An 18,171-nucleotide genomic window follows, 5' to 3' on the forward strand; every position below is an offset into this window, starting at 1 on the left:
GCAATACACAAAAACCATCGTTTAATGGATCAGTAAACCTTAAAGTAATTTTGTCTTTATCTGATGAAATGAAATGTTCTTTGAAATGGCTATAAGATAAATCGTAGACAGTAAAAGAAATTTTAAATAGATGAAATTTGTTAAAATTAGATTTAGTAATTATTTATCTAGAAATCTTGAGAAGTAGATAAAACTGCATGCCACATGCTGTGATCTTCATTTGATATTCTGTAGAAGCTTGGAAATAGGTTTAGGGAGCTTTGATTTGGGTAAATTCAGTTGGGACACTGTATGTCGCACACTTCAAATTCTATAAATTTGAAATTTTAACTAGCATAACTTAAGATAAAAATTAATGCAATTGTGTTTCACTTTAACTAAAAGGTCATGACATTATGTGTCAAGCATATTTTTTTTCAATTGTGGTTCCCTTAAACTAATATTATGTTGAAGTGGAGACTAGTACGATATTAAATAAAACCCTAATATCAAAGGAAAACCATCTTGAAATTTGTAAATGCTGTTTATCAGCAGTGGGAAGTGTGCTGTTTAAAATGTTTTCTTTGAAAATGATAAAGTTGTTGTATTTTCATCTCGTCAATGAAGGAATTACACTCGACAAATTTTGACAAAATAGAAGATAATAATAAGTGGATGATTAAATGATTACAATGTTGTTTCCGGTTAATCAAGCCATCGGAACGTTTATGTAATCCTAACATCAATAGGGGTTATTGATACGACCAGTGATTCTCTTTTGTTTGGCAGTTTGTACTATTATAATCTTTAATCCTAAATACAGACATAGTTTTAGGACAGGTTTGGAAAGTAAATGAAAGATCTGAGCATGACAGCTTACCCAAGGTTAAAGGTTAAGGTTTTTGCAAAGTTTAAGGACTAGTTTGGAAAGTATTATAATGACAGATTTTCCTAAGTTGAATTTTGACATAAGCAATAATTTAACACAAAAATAGAATTGAGAATGGAAACAGGGAATGTGTCAAAGAGACAACAACCAGACCAAAGGGTAGAAAACAGCCCATGGCCACCAATTAGTCTTCAATGCAGCGAGCATTTTTGCCAGTTGATGCTCTATTCTGATGTGATATGTACATGTTTCTCTTTTCTAACAACTATTTGCAATTGCAAAAACCTTGTTGGTTGGAAATATTATGCCATGGTTTTTTTGTCATTTACCTTTTTCATTGTTTTGTGTTTATCAAGTTTTGGTGTTTTACATTTTAGTATTGCTAGTTGTCACCTTGGACCATTTTATTTGTTTATACATATAGAGTAAATAGCAATGATGCCATGGTCAGTTTGAAAATTAGATTACTTTTATTTTTTTTAAGGTTATGTGGTACACAAAAAACAACACAGCACAATAAACAAGTGAAAAATGTCCTGAATACTGTTATCAAGTGTCCAGATTGTAGATTAAGACCCGATTTAAAATCTGGTCAGATTACTTTTATCAATAGTCCAGTTATACATATATAGGTCATTGGTTCATGCATAGCTACAAAGGACCTGACTGTTAAAAAGATGGATTTAAAATGAGAAATGCATAATATATATAGCTTACTAATTTCATAATATGTATTTGTATGGTCCCTTTATTATTAAATTGTCAAACATTGTATAAATCCTACATAGACATTATCACTATTTGGAATCAGCGCCGCTTGACCTGAGAATCTGAGCTCTTGAACTATTGACGTCATACAACAATCACTTTTCCATTGTGGCGTCAGATATTTTCTATTGTGACGTCAAAATTTTACGGGAACCTTTGTGGTGTCCAGTAATGGCGGACAAATAGCGATGAGGTGTATTGTCCTATAAGCTGTACTTGCTTTTGCAATAAAGTATCATTATTATTACACTGTATATGTATTTTTGCTCATTGTTGAAGGGTTTATTGTGACCTGTAATTGTTCGCATCTTTGTCTTTTGGAGTACGAAATTTTAGTTGTCTCATTGGCAATCATACCTCATCTTCTTCTTATTATAAAATGCAGATGTTTGACTATTTCATCGATTGCATTTAAAACTGATTGACTTAGGATTGTCAGTTTTCTTGCCTAAAGTTGGTGGTTCTCCCTCTCTCCAGGCACTCCGACTTCCTCCACCAATAAAAAGTTAAACTGACCACCACGAAACAGCAAATAGTGCTGAAAATGACATTTAACACCAAATAATGATTCAATCCATATATTGAACGTTAATGTTTTCTCTTCTAACTGACTGCAGCTGCATCGGGTTTATAAACATTATAAATATATTTTGATGCACCCATATTTTACTTAGAAATCAGTAATAACAGTTTTGAAAGTATGGCAGTTCAGACAATGTCAGACATTTATAGTTTCAGCCCTGTTTTTTTACCAATGTTTACAAGAAAAAAAAATTTTCCTTTAAGCCATCTTATTGATTTATCTCAACATTTTGTTGGTATAAATGAGAGATAGCTGATAACAACTGACAACCCAGTACCATGTCTTTATGAGCAACAAAAAAATTAAAAAGCTTGGTGAAGCATGTAAATCTCTAAATAAGTCTGTTGACAGATATTCCATAGAAGGACATCTATACAGTCCCAATTAGTTTTATTAAGCAAAATGACCTCTTGACCAAAAATGATTATGCAATTCAAAACAAACATTAAGAAGAAAGGTGACAAATACACCATTGGATATACAGAGTGAAAAATTATAAATTAATAGGCTAAGTACTGTAAGTCATATTAAACTTTGTGTTGTAATTCTTCATAAGTAGCTTACGTTAGATTATCTATATATCTACTTTTAAAGTTCCCCAGGTGGACAATCTGTTAAATACATGAGTAGACAAAAGTTCATAGGGTGTATGGCCAGATCTGGAGCAACTTACAGATGTACTCATCAGCTCAGAACATTGTTTACTCACTTCACTTTGTGTTCCACATCTTCACATATATTGGCAGTTTATTAGATATCCTGTACTAGGAACAAAGACATGTGCTAATCAAATGTAAATTTGACAGGAACCTAACAACACAAGTTTGCCAAAATCAATATCTATAGAGTTCACTTAATGACCTTCTCATTGACTCATTGTATATCACCTGCCATTTCTTTAAGACCTACTGGGGTTTCCTTATAACATTTTGTATTTGTTGAACACCAGTTTTCGTGGATTTTGTGGGTATACATAAACCACAAATTTTACTGTTCAACAAAATACAAATTTTCCATATATGCTTGTATGCAGACTTTGGAAAAAACACTGAAACTCCTTGTCCTTGACAATATAATTTGTCCCCAATCCATGGAACTAAATGAATCCACAGTATACTGACCATTAGATTTCTTTTGATTTTTTTGTGTCTTTGGGTTGCTGTATCTTTAATGTTTATCTCACATTTCCTTAATTCACATTTAATTTCCTTTAGTAGATATTTATAAAATACTTTTTTTGTTGCTAGGATTACATTTTTTCTTAATAAAAGTTAAATATGTTATAGAATTGGCCTTATTTTCATTTATTCATTTATAATTGTGTCCAGGAACCAGTGATAAAAAAACCCCAACTAAACTGGTATTCTTGAGTTGAAATTTGAGAATTATATATATATCTATTGTACAAAAAGGGAATAAAATGTTATTTATATAACAATTAAACATGTGTTACTATCATAAAGAATTCTAAAAATGTATGAAAAAGGACATTTATGTGTAACAGCTTAGAAATGAGGGTTCTAAAGTACAATTAAGTAAATATTTATTTATGTATACATAATGTGTTATAGGAAAAAGTTGGTCAGTTCGGGAGAGTATTAACCCTGTCTACTGGTTAAAAGACAAAGGTTCAAATATTGATTGAATCGTAACGAGTTTATGTTGTTTGATATGATAAAAAGTTCATTTAACAAACTGCTATTAGAAAAAATTTTTTTTGTGTGTAAATTTCATTAACGTCACCACATGTACAGCAATGCAACATTTCTTGTAGAGTTTTTTTGGAAGCGAAAAATAGAATTTGAGATTGAATATTTGTGATGCTCCTCTTTTTGCATGTGACAGTAATAAAAATATTTGGTTAAATTTTTGAATTGACACTCCTTATTATAGTATTAGGGTTGGAATTATCTCATTCAAAACCATGTATATTTGAAAACTATGTTTGGATTCAGTAGTGAAGAACTAAGAACGTAAGGTTTTTTACATCGCGATGACCTTGAGGTCATTTCGATGTATTGCTATCGCCTAAATTTCCATTAATGCATAAATTATGCAAATTAGTTTTGGGATTTTAACCGATCTATAAACATGATAAATACGCGAACATAAACTAGTGCAAAATAACATTCCTTATCGTTTGATATAAAAGCATCTCTTCAATGAATACTGATACAAATATTTTTTGTTAATTAATAATATGAAAATGTTTTGTAGTATATATATATATATATATATATATATATAAGTAAAAAATCATTGATTATATCAATGCACACGTACCGATAGTCTGGGAACGTGACACAATATTCTCAATAAGCGGACTTCCGGTTCGAATAAATATAATTTGCGGGAAAATATGAAAATATGAATGGTTACTCGTATCCAAACTTTTAGAAAAATCGAATTTTTACAGAAAAGTGTCCGCCATGCACTTGCATTGCACTATCATAAGTAGAATAGTAGAATAGAATGATATACAAATGGATGGAAATCATATATATATGTAACTGTTATTCTAATATAATATATACCAACAAATCAGTGTATACAAATCAGTGTATACTGATTTGTATCACTACAACATAAAAGTTATTACGGTGAAGTGTAATTTCCTGTCATTTATTCGTCATCCACACACAAACTTGTCTCAGAAAAAAAATAATTCTCTGTACATTAATTTCAGTTTCAGGTAAAGAGATATGTGATTTTTTTCCTGAGACAAGTGCTTTTGACCATCCACAAGGACTTGTGGTCATCCGATGTTCAGTACTTCAGTACTTTGATTTAACATGTTTTAAACAAGAATAGCAATTTGTATCGGTGATGTCAGAGTGTATACTGAGGTACTCTATTATTGAATCCTTATCTGAATATGTATTTTTTTGTACTTGTACGAACTAGTAGGATACTTATATTAAAAGTAAAATAAATATACCATCATTTTACAGTATTACTAAATTTTATTTACCTATGCTTAAATCTACCAAGATTACATGTAAAATAAATCCCATGTTATCTTGTCGTTACAATGTAATCTTTTCACTCCAGCCCTCTACTCTTTCGATAAATATGCTAATATTTGATTTCGATAAAATTCTGTCATACAAATTTCATTTCAATATTCATTTATTGAAAATCAAACGGATCATTGAGATAAAAGATAAATTGCTCAGACAGTCAATAAATCTATGTTAGATAATGTTTCTGATTTAAAGCATAAAAATCCAGGTAAGAAATCACACCTGATGCTACAGGTATAGATCAAAGGGTTCAATGTCCTTTGATCTCATGTAAGAAATAGGTAAATATAAAATGGGATGTGAGAGGAGGAGAAGATGGCAGGATATGTTTACACCTAGCTACAGACCTTCTGAGTGGGTCATAGTTTGGTTGTTATATTTAATGACATATTACAGCTTTCAATAGCAGTCGGGCCCTCTGTGGCAGAGTGGTCAAAGTAATTTATCGGCTGTATCACTAGCCTGTCAACACTGAGGTTGTGAGTTTGAACCCCATATTTATGGCAGGTGCATTTGACTCCAAACTTAATTGACTAAGATTGTCAGTTTTCCTACTAAAGGTTAGTAGTTCTCTCCGGTCACTCTGGCTTCCTCCGCCAATAATAACTGGCTGCCACAATATAGCCAATAGTGCTGAGAATAGCATTAAACACCAACAATTAATCAATCAATCAGTAGAAGTCTGTACAACAAACCCCAATCCTTAAACTCCAAAGCCTGTGACTTAGTATGAATTGGTAAGGGCTATTGAAAATTTATATAAGATTTGTTATACGCATGAAAGTATTTTCTTGAAATGAGTGTTCGGGCTTGAATAAATGTATTCGTCATAGACTACACTAAAAAAATTGAGTATGGAAATGGGGAATGTGTCAAAGAGACAACAACCCTACCAAAGAGCAGAAAACAGCTGAAGGCCACCAATGGGTCTTCAACACAGCAAGAAAAATCCCGCTCTCCCAGCCTTCAGCTGTCCCCTAAACAAAAACTACAGTAGTTCACACAAATGAATTTCCAGACATGATCGTACAAAGCTCCAGATTATGAATGGTCCTCCCACTGAACATTGATAATGTTTGATCATTAATATTGACAGTATAGATAGAAGGATTGTGTAAAGAGACAGCAATGAATTTGTAAGATATTTAACACCCTAACGTCTGAAACATCCGTGCTGAGTGGGTTATAAGGTCAATGATATGATGACAACACATTGATTTCCTTTTAACCTGTTGTCATTCCACTGTTACTGAAATCAAACTGTCTGTCCAAGAGACAAAATCTCTTTTCCTCTTTATGTTTAGTTTGATACTTGTAGAAAGAAAGGGAAAACTTGATTTCAACCCATTATTATGTCTTAATTACAACGCTGGTTAAATTCCTCTGCTTCGTGGATGACCTGGGTTTGTCCCGTCAAGGGCTTTTATGATTCCTCAAATGGTGCAAAGAAAACAATGGCATACGGTTTAAATCGTCAATCTAGATTTCGTCCTGTCATTATATTGAACATATAGCTTTGGATTTTTGTAATGTTTTTGGTAAGTTACTTAGATGAAGGGGTGGAAACTTTGAAAATATGGTCAGCATAATTTTAGAATTAAATATTGCATAAGAAAAAGTTTTGTAACAGATTAAATTAAGATATGGCTGCATAGAAAATACATATCAATTTTATTTAAGCTATATCTAAATAAAGATTAGATAAAACTCTAGAATTAAAAAAAAATGATAAAATGCAAATGCAACAATTATGAAAGTACGTACAACTATGCATAGGAAAACATACACACATTTTGATATAACAGGTTATTTCGTGGTTGTAGCATAAAAATGTAATTTTATAAGAATTGAAATCTTGTAATTAATATAATTTTATAGGTTTGTATAAGCGTGGATCGTGCACACATTTTAGTGAGAGGTTCTTCTGTGCTTCTCTAAAATATAAAAAATCTTAAACATGTGTATGTCAATATTAAATGAATTATTGACTGGACACTTTTATAGACACACAAATTTTCATGTTGTCTTATCTTGTTACCAACATTAATATTAAAAATTTTTAATTTTATTCTCTATCTTAGAATAAAATTTGATCCATTTAATTAAAGAAGTTAAAGCTAATATTACACAGGGTGATATTTGATAAGTTATCGACTGGTCATCTGAAAGACAAACAGATATTACATTTAATCTTGTCCAATATCTGTTTAGGTGGGTGATTTATTACCTTGAAAAGGGAGATAATTCAATCTATATCATGTTTAATATTTAATACAGATCAAAATCTCTCAAGTTTAATTATAAAAACTTGTTAAAAAATAATTATAAATGTTATTTTTGCTTGTTGGTCTTTTAATTATTAATTATAACTAATGTATTGACCTATATATTTGAGATAGTAAGAAGTAATGTTTTGAATTTTTGTTTACAGATCTAATCAAAGTACTGAAGTACTGAACATCGGATGACCACAAGTTCTTGAGGATGGTCAAAAGCACTTGTCTCAGAAAAAAACAACATATCTCTTTACCTGAAACTGAGGTTAATGTACAGAGATATATTTTTTTCTGAGACAAGTTCGTGCGTGGATGATGAATAAATGACAGGAAATTCAACTTCACCATAATAACTATTATATTGCAGTGATACAAATCAGTATACATGGTGGACACTTTTCTGTAAAAATTCGATTTTTCTAAGATTGGATACGAGTAGGCATTCATATTTTCCCGCAAAAAAAATTACAGAGTTACCGGTCCTCGCAAAAAGTTCTCTGAGATATTCTTCCGCATGCTTTAACACAATTTTTCGGTACGTCTGCATTGATATTATCAATGATTTTTTACTTATATATATATATCGAACTACAAAACATTTTCATATTATTAATTTATGTTGTAAACAAAAATATTTTTATCAGTATTCATTGAAGAGATGTATTTATATCAAACGATAAGGAATGTTATTTTGCATTCGTTTATGTGCGCATATTTATCATGTTTATAGATCGGTTACAAACCCAAAACTAATTTACATAATGGAAATCTAGGCGATAGCAATACATCTGAATGACCCCAAGGTCATCGCGATGTAAAAATTGACCTTTGATTGATGTTTTACCTATGCATTGCATTGTGATAAAACCTGATACATGTCTTAGTAACAATACTGAAAAGTCATAAGTGTGTACCCTTCGCTGTATAAATTTGATAAGTTTGATTCAGATTTAAGATTTCATTAAATTTTTATCTGTCATTTAGTAATTAATTGAATTGCATTATACATGTGCTAATGATTTGTTAATGATCTTTTACTGACACGAGAAAAACAGTTATGAATTCAATATTTTATTTAGCATGGAATTTCCTGTTGGACAAAACATTTATTACAGACCCTCTGAGCATGTTTGATTCCAAACAAAGTCTAATGACTTTCTAGAAAGCAAGTGGTGGTATGCTTTTCACAACATCCCCTGCAACTTCTGTTTTCATTTAACTATGCCATTGTTATAAGGTCAAAACTGTTAACCTGACCAAAAAATTGCCAGATATCAAATGAATGAATACATTAATGATTTTATGACCTCCTAAAATCTATATAAATGACCAAGTATTGGACAAGTTTTTACAGGACCTGCTTGTTTTGACACCTGAGTTCAGCCTGTATCCATTATAACCTAAATACTCAGGATTAAACTTGTCATGTATAAATCTCAGACAAACACTCAACTTTGTTTACAAATGTATCACTTTAAATGGAATTATTAAGAGCTCTATGACACTTGGCTATAGTTTTGATAAATTGGATTTCTTATGGACACTGGTCAAGGAGGTCATTATGACAGCAAAAGTGACCCCTCTAGATTTTACGAATACTTTGCAGTCCTTCTGAACATCTAGGTGCTCACATGTTGTTGGCAGTGACAAGCAAAGACAAAGTATAAAATGCTGTGGTGTGTCCATTTTATGGTCCAAAACCACTTGAATCTGAACATTTATTAAACTCTCATTGATAAGCTAATGTATCATTGTTACAAGAACTTTTTTGCAAAATTTAAAGCATCCAAGGCAGTTTGAGGGGAATAAATATGTAAAACACTGACTTTTTGTAATTATAAAACACCCATGCAGCCATGTATCCCACTTTGTCCGATAGGACCAAACACTATTTTATTGTTTTGACAGTAAAAGCTTTGGATGGTCATCCTAAGGGTCATATTGGACAATATGGGATGTGTGGTTGCATGGGCGCTTCATAATAACAAAAAGTAAAATAACAAAAATACCAAACTCCAAGGGAAATTCAAAACGGAAAGTCCTTTATAAAATGACAAAACCAATTTGCACAAACACATCAAACAAATGGAAAACAACTGTCATATTCCTGACTTTGTACAGGCATTTCCTAAAAACCAGGTTGATTGTTGATCTGTTTTGGTTATTGAATTTTTTTTAGTCTGTCAGTTTGTTATATGCCATTTTTTATTTATCTGTCAATGCATGTTCTTTGGTATGGTATATTGTTGATAACTAAATTTAAACGATTTGATAAAAAACTGAAAAAAAAGTTGTATAAATACATAGATTTAGTAATGCATTTGTTTATGTAAATGATATGGAGAATGATTTGTTTAGATAAGATGTATATTGTAAGTCTCATAAGTATAATAGAAAAGATTTACCTAGGTTACGTATAATTTCTTTGAAATTAGTATGTTTGGTTAAAAATAATATTGTAAAGTGGACATGTCCTTCTGACCTTGACCTCCCTTGCATGGCTAATTAATGGATGTTGATTCAAGTCTGGTGAAGACTAGACTCTAAAACAATATAATTATAGGCCAATTTTATTTGATATAAAGAACCCTTTATCTCCATTTCAGTGTGAGATTCTGGGATATTTTACGCCCTTCTGGAAGTCTTGCTCCCGCATTTGAATGAAGAAGTCTATTTTAGAATTTCTGATATCTCTCATTTTCATTTTCAGTTAGTTTGTATATTTCATCATACCTGTAGTTAGGATCATTATTTCAAGAACTGCAAAGCAGGCAAGACATATATAATATATGATTACAGTTTGATAAATATATTTTGGCTGTTTACAATTGATTAATATGCATGCAAATACTTACATATTTATTATTTTTATACTTTTTTAATAATTAACATTATGATAGAGTGAAAAATTACACCACAACAATTACTTTCAATTCAATTTTTTCAAGTTAATTTTTTAATTAGTAACTTTTTCCAAGTAGTGTTTGTCACTGCTAAAGCTACCAATCATTCAGTATGATGGAGAATTATCTTGTCAGGCTTTACATAATTTTGTAATCAGTTGTTAGTTTTAAAATATTTGTTCATTTTTTTCTTTAACTGATTAAAGCAGTTCATTTTTGCTCAAGTCTTCTTCCATTGCTTTAAGAGCTGCTGGCATCCTTTCAGAAACAGGGGATGTCTCAAAAAGATAACAACCTGACTTAAGAGCCTGTAATTCAGTTGTTGTTGTTTGTTGCTGTCTGTCGTTTATTGTTTTATTATTATTCAAGTCAGTGGTTTAAATTGCTTCACATTTCAACATTTCTAGGCCTTTAATTGCAAAGTATTATGTATGTGTTTTGTTTTGTGTTGCAGTCTATACACAGTCCCCTGTAGTTTCATACATTCAAGTCATTTGGTTTTTTGTGATAGATTGTCTTAATGGCAATTAAACCACATCTCATTTGTTTATTTATAACTGTTGCTGAAAAATTCTGTCCACTTATGAGACAAAATTTCATGGCAATGGACATTATTTAATATTTAGTTCTGTGAAAAACTGCCCAGGCAGACATTATTTCGCAGGATACTATTATGTCTTACATTTGAACAACCACATCAACCAATTGAAAAGGACAAAAAAATCAGAAAAGTATCTGTGTTTGGCATGAATCATTCCTAAATTACCAGGTAAATGTTTAAATAATAGATTAATGAAAAATATAAAGTTGTATCTTGTCAAGAGAAAAAGGACATATATATCCATCATTGTTCATCTAGTCTGCATAATTCAAATTAATTCTTTAAATTTGGCTTCATCATCTTTTTCTCGCTCTTCTCGTCCTTCAGGTAACTCAAATCCAATAGCTCTGTAAAAGTAAATCCATTTATCACCAGTCAGGACATCAAGTTTTATACCTTTTTGCCGGAGATTTTTCAAACCCTCTCTATTTTCCGAAACATTATCCAGATAGAAGTTTGAAAACTGAATGTTCATCTCTATTTTTGCCCCTTCTTTTTCTTTTCCTTCTATATTTGAATTTGGCATTTTCTCAGCCACTTCTTTTTCTTTTCCTTCCATATTTAAATTTGACATTTTCTTATTCAAATCATCTGCTGTTTCAACAGTTGTACCATTGGATGAATCTACAGCAGAGCGTATGTCATTCTCCAGACTGGCCTTGAAATCACATAATTTAGTGGAACAACAATGAGGGTGTTTATTACAAGGTGAAAAGCTTAGAATAACATCTATAGTGTGTATGCCTTTATAACTTCCTCTATTGTAATCTTTCTGTTTTTTCAGGTGATTCTGAATTTCCATCAATTGTTTTATCATAATAGATTCAGCATGTTCTCCCTTGTAATCTCTTATCATTGGATCATTGTCTATCCTTTTCCAAGTGTTCTCTGGAATGTCCTCATATTTAGTGTTTGCGTTTGAGCTGTATTTATACAGAAGAGTTACTGTATGTGGCCAGGGTTCTTTTTTATTTCTGTACTTATATGGAATTGCAAATATACTTTTAAATTCTTCTATTGATACAAGTGTCTCTGAACCTGAAGTAAATAAATTTGCAGAGTTTATAATAATTATAATCAGTATTAAAGCTATTATGTTTTGTCCTGTTGATTATATTCCTCAGTTTCTTGATGGTCAGCTAAGAAATGCTAATTAATTTAAACTTGAATAGTACTTGGTACCAAATTAGAAAAAAATCAATGTATTAAATATTTGTATTAGATAATAAGACTCAGTATAATTGGCAATAAGACAATTGAACCCAATAAAGAGCAAATGATGAGCATTACAACAAGTCTTTGTACAGCCTTACACCATTTTTTAAAAACCTTTCCCACTAAAATATCATACATATCATTGACACAACCTATAACTGTAAATTTGTTGGGTAATGCCTATTATTCAAATCTACAATAAATAGATACAAACCATAATCAGCAAAAATGATCAGCACGACAATGTCTAGAAATAAGTCAACACGGCTGGAAATGTCACGCGTAACATGCATGTACATACAATCTTTAACTTTTACATCATTTGGTGCTTGGTAGAGATTTATCTCATTGGCAATTAGTTTTACCACATCTTCTTATTTTTATATTGTCTAAAGTTTTTATACATCAAAACCTATATCAAACCTTCATAAAATGTTACAAAACTTACATGGATGCGTCTTCATGATATTAAAGGAAGAATTAACACAAATTGATATTTAGAATTGTTTATCTGTCCTGCCAATTTGTCTTTGAAGAGGTACTTTTTCTTGTTTCTGTAGTATTTAGGAAAAATTGAAAGTTTTGTGAATAGTTATTTTATAATTATGACCATATCAATGATAGTTCATGTCAACACTGAAGTTAACTGACTACTGTATTGTATTGCAGACTTCTCTCATTTTCATGGAAAATATTTGGCCTCCCTCATCAGTCATGTTCCATTGACTTTAAAAGTTTTGCAATTTAAGGTATATTAATTGCCTTCAGATTAGTACCTGTTACTGCAGGTGTTTTGTAAGTTGTCAGTTGTAGATCTATTGGGTTTTCTTGTTGCTGGGAAGTCATTGATGCTGATGGCTGTGATGTTACATTACTGATTGGTTGTTCTTGGGAATAGGGTGGCTGCTGTTGAATCTGTTGTCTCTGTCCCTCGTGTTGACATGATGCAGTACTGGTTGGTGAATGTGGATTCTGAATCAAACTAATGTGTCTTATTGGTGTATATGTTACAGTACAAATTAAAATTTAATAGGATCTGGAATCCTTCTAATGCAAATCTGAATTCCGATATCTACTGGCATGAAAGTGATAGAAATTGGGATATCCATATAAGTACAAGGAGGATCCTGGATTGCATGAGATGATTACTAGAAAAGACACAATAAAGAAATATTTAGTTTTTCTTTGTAATGACATAATTAAATCGAATCAAACTTGTTATAAGTGGATATGAGGTATTTCAAGGTTTTAACAACAGTTTAGTATACATATATTTCAGCTATTTTATTGAGATAACATAGTATTCAGAATTAAGAGTCTGGCTTATCCTGCTTTGTCATTGTGCAGCAGATATTATAGCCTTTGTATGAGGTTGATACAATAATATATTGACCTGAAAGAAGTATATTGTCTGAGGACAAAGTCTGAGGTTGATATACTTCTTTGGGTGATATATCCTGTATTGACCTCATACACAGGCTACAATTATTATATTATTAATGTCCGACCATATTTGTATCAAAATCGTCAGTGCATTATATTCTCTTTTTTTGATCATTTAATTTTGTTAGAATTTTATAGATTTCATATTTTCTCTTTGACAATAACAACATATTAGTTGTTATTACAATTATATTTTATGTTTTATTTTTGTGTACTTAGTATTTGAAGATAATGTTTTTAAATAATCATCATAAATATACACTCTTTAAAAACTTTTAACAATGTTATAAAATTCATTAGATAAATGTCACAAAGTATATCGATTTTTATATATTCTAAAAATAACAGTGCAATATCACTTTTCTATCTGCTGTTTTCAATTGACCTTTGAAAATATAGTGTAACATGTGACTATTCCTGAACGAATCAAATTAGTCAAAATATACAAATTAATAATTTTTCTTATTACTAGACACTTGGTAGAACTCTGCTTTATACCAAAGGCAAAATGAAATATTTTCCGTAGCCTTAAAGGAGTCTTTTCTACACTCAGTGATGAGACCCGTATTTTTAAATGCAGAATTGATAGGTAGGGGCGACTTTAATTTAAGTACAAATTGTGTTAAGAAAAGCCATGTGTAAATCAATGGAATTTTGCAATCTATATCTAAGGATCCTACTGAATTCCCATTTGTACTGTAACATATATTACCTACTTACTCAGAAAGCAACCAATCAAATTATTTGATTTGGTGTTTCCTCCTTTTGTACTTAAAAGTACTCAGTAAAGTTTTATGACCCAATGTCTAATGTCCCAGTTATTTTGTATCTTAGAAGTTTGGAAATATGAGTTTACCTCTATACGCAGTTGTTTCGCGAATTTAAGAAATTCTCCATCAAACCATTGTTGACATCCTGTTCCTTGTATAAGTAGTTTTGAAGTTGATTTATATAGAGTAATGGTTACACTGTTCCTTTTATATGGAAAGCTATAGACCATTCCGTTTTGGCCTCCTTTGCCTTTTGGTTGAAATAGAGATTTGTCATATTGTTGGAAAATTATGCGTTCAAATTTTGAGTAAATGTCCTGGCTTAAAAATCTGATGGTAATTGATAAGGACGATGTTTTTGTAATAGTATATAAATGGTAGGGGTCATTATCATCAGTTTTAGGTAATCCACCTGAAAAGAAGGATAATATATTGACATTGTTCACAAATATACTCCATAATTGTCTGCATATGAATTAATTCTAATAAAAAATTTTGGTATTATTTTCATTTATCCAACATACATGTATATATCATTACTGTTATCTAAGTACCAATTAATTGATATTGTAAAATGTCAGCTGAAAATAACAATAATGTAGCTAGTTGTCTCTGGGATGTTTAGTTGATGTAATATATTATACGCTTCATTCCAATGGTTGTCTTTCCGTTTTAAGTGTTGGGTTTTAGGTGACGTAATTTGATGTCATTTGTGCGTTTCTTAGGCATAAAATCTACGTCAGAATGTTGAGCTAAGGAATGAATATTCTAATTGGATAACTTCCTTATGACTGCTTCGATAATTGTTTTTAAATGATAAAATTCATATATGTCTTAAGGCAGAGTTGGATTATGTACATAAGAATAAAGACAGGTGTTTTAAAAATGTCAAGCAGTCACAATTACTCTATCAGTTCAAAGATATTTGACATAAAAAATCAGTGTATATTAAAAGATATTTCTGGTAATGAAAATTTGTAGGTGATGAAGTAAATATACATCCAAGTCCTTTGGTCTTTGGTGGATATTTGTATCGATGACAATCATGTATTTATACAATTATAATTCTGATAAAGTAAAAGTAATTAACAGGCTTACCTTCTGCCATAATGTTTTTGATATAAACAGAAATAGTATCTTTTTATATAAAGGACTTCATGCAAGCATAACTGGAATGTGAAAGATGAGAGTCATTCTAGTACATGTATGTAATGGAATCTTTTAAACTAAGTTTCTGGCTATAGTTTATTGTATATAAACAATTGGGAAATTTAAACACATGAAAGGCAATAGTTTTGACTAAGCTCTCCTAGGTTTTCATTGTATCAGTAGAATATTATAAAATACCTATATTCCCATGGACAACTTGATACAATGATTGTCAATTAGAATTCAGTTAATATTTGTATAGTTTTTATTTTTTATTTCAGTCTCTGACTTTAAAACATATTCATTCATCTTGTACACTTCAGCTTGGACATATTGAAACAATTAAACTCTCTCGTGAAAGACTATATCAGTGAGAAAATTTTCAAACTCACTTTTTTGCAGTGAATTCTTAGAAGTGCAATAATTTTAATTGAAAAAAAGGCATTTACAGCAGAGATATGAATTGTAAAAATTATAATTTGTATTTTGACTTTATACAAATTGTAATTTGTCCTACATTAGTACTTGTACAAATGACAAATTTCCCCTGGAAAGGTTTGTACACTAGCTATTACGCCATAATAATTGTTCCTGTTTGGAACAAATATTTTATACCCTTTGTTCAGTTAGGGACAAATACTGTATTGTTCCAGTTTTTGTCCATTGGGAACTTCTATTATGAAGGAACTAACATTTCATGACACACGGATGGGGGGGAGGGAGTATTACTGGTAAAAAAATATAAAAGGCCATCTTTTCTATCATGTTAAATTATCATGTATTCTTCGTTTGCACAAATTATAAGTGAAATTTAGTCAAATTTTGTACAAATTGTAATTTGTACAAGCATTTTTTGGACAAATTACATTTTGTACAATCAATTAACATGAGGCATTAAAATTTGTACAATTTTTTTGTACAAAATGATAATTTGTACACCTTGTATATACATTAAAAGCTATAGTTGTTAACTTCTACATTATATGCAGGTCTCAGGTGTAGAGTTGTCTTATTGGCCATCATACCACATCTTAAGGTGGATGTGCCTCAGTGGCTTAGTGGTATAAGTAGTCCAACTACTGTATCCCTAGCCTGTCAACACTGAGGTTGTGGGTTTGAATCCTGCATGTGGCAAGTGCGTTCAATTCTAATCTAGATGGACTATGATTGTCAGCTTTCCTATGAAAGGTTGATGGCTTCCTCCATTAATAAAAACTGACTGCCACTAAATAGCACAATAGGGCTGATTCAATCAATCAAACTTAAGATGGATTATTAGTTGTCTCATGGGCAATCAAACCAAATTTGCTTATTTCTATAATGATATGAAGTATGGTCCTAAGTCAGGAACCTGATGTTCAGTGGTTGTCCTTTGTTGATGTGGTTCATAAGTGTTTCTTGTTTCTCGCTTTTATATAAATTAGACTGTTGGTTTTCCTGTTTGAATTGTTTTACACTAGTCATTTTTGGGGCCCTTTATAGCTTGCTGTTCGGTGTGAGCCAAGGCTCCGTGTTGAAGGCCATACTTTAACCTATGATTGTTTACTTTTACGAATTGTGACTTGGATGGAGAGTTGTCTCATTGGCACTTATACCACATCTTCTTATATCTATATACGGACTTACCTTCTGCCATGATGTTTGTGATATAGACAAAAATAGCCTCAATAGGATTTTTTGATATAATGGACTTCATTCAAGCATAACTGGAATGTGAAAGATAAGTAATTCTAGTAATTGAATCTTTTAAACTAAGTGCCATATTTGCATGATATCTGGCTTTAAATCTTTATTGTTTATTGTATATTTACACCAAGATGTTGAGGACCCAAATGGGTGTATCTAATTTACACCAAGATATCATTGTCAATGCAGAATGATATTTTTCCATAATTTAGAAGGGGAGTCTTTTAAAGTCTTTTAAATTTGAAATGATTAAGAAACTGAGGTTTCAACTTCCTCAGGCAAAGTTGACCTTAGATGGATTTGGCTATTTTTTTAGGTACTTTTTGTTCATATAGCTCTTCAACTGTTTCGGTTTTTATACATCTTTGGCTTTTAAATATTCCGCTTTGAGCGTTCCTGATGAAGGTAAATCCAGAAAAGTGCTTTGGACCCATTAAATTTATAATGTGTTGTTTTATTTTTTTTTTTTCAGCGATTTGACCATGTAATTGAAAAGCATGATAAATGCTGAGTGTACAATTTCATTTAAGAACATCTTGGTGTAAATTAGATACACCCATTCGTCTTATGCCGGCAAGGTGTATCTAATACAAACAATCAGGAAATTTAAACATGTGAAAGGCAATAATTTTAGCTAACCTAGGATTTAATTGTACCTGTAGATTATCATACAATTTATAATTTCCCATGGACAACTTGAAAACTTGTCAATTAAACAATCAGTTACCGTTAATATTTGTATAGTTATTATTGTTTTATTTGAGTCTCTTTAACTTTAAAACATATTCATTAACCTGGTACATTGACAGCTTGGACAATTTGAAAAAAACTATCTCATGACATGAAAGACTATATATGTATATAAGTGAGAAATATTTTTTGCAGT

The 18,171-nt window shown here is 31.0% G+C and overlaps 2 protein-coding genes across 3 annotated transcripts in view; one reads left to right on the top strand and one right to left on the bottom strand.

Moving 5' to 3' along the window:
* Positions 1 to 18,171, top strand: part of LOC127717649 (uncharacterized) — a 144,631-nt gene that overhangs the window by 7,481 nt on the left and 118,979 nt on the right. The window lies entirely within an intron of this gene.
* LOC127717650 (uncharacterized) lies at positions 10,076 to 17,318 on the bottom strand. Of its 2 annotated transcripts, none has more exons than XM_052223388.1 (5): positions 17,226 to 17,318; positions 15,549 to 15,619; positions 14,537 to 14,862; positions 13,014 to 13,209; positions 10,076 to 12,060 (listed from the first exon to the last, which is right to left on the bottom strand). In XM_052223388.1, exons 2-5 carry the CDS (start codon positions 15,556 to 15,558, stop codon positions 11,291 to 11,293), a joined length of 1,302 nt encoding a protein of 433 aa, XP_052079348.1. In that variant the 5' UTR covers positions 15,559 to 15,619; positions 17,226 to 17,318; the 3' UTR covers positions 10,076 to 11,290. The 2 variants fall into 2 exon arrangements, with proteins under 2 accessions (XP_052079348.1, XP_052079349.1); XM_052223389.1 differs by having other exon boundaries at positions 13,014 to 13,385.

Source organism: Mytilus californianus, unplaced genomic scaffold (genome assembly GCF_021869535.1).
Source record: "Mytilus californianus isolate M0D057914Y unplaced genomic scaffold, xbMytCali1.0.p SCAF_10, whole genome shotgun sequence".
Lineage (NCBI taxonomy): Eukaryota > Metazoa > Mollusca > Bivalvia > Mytilida > Mytilidae > Mytilus > Mytilus californianus.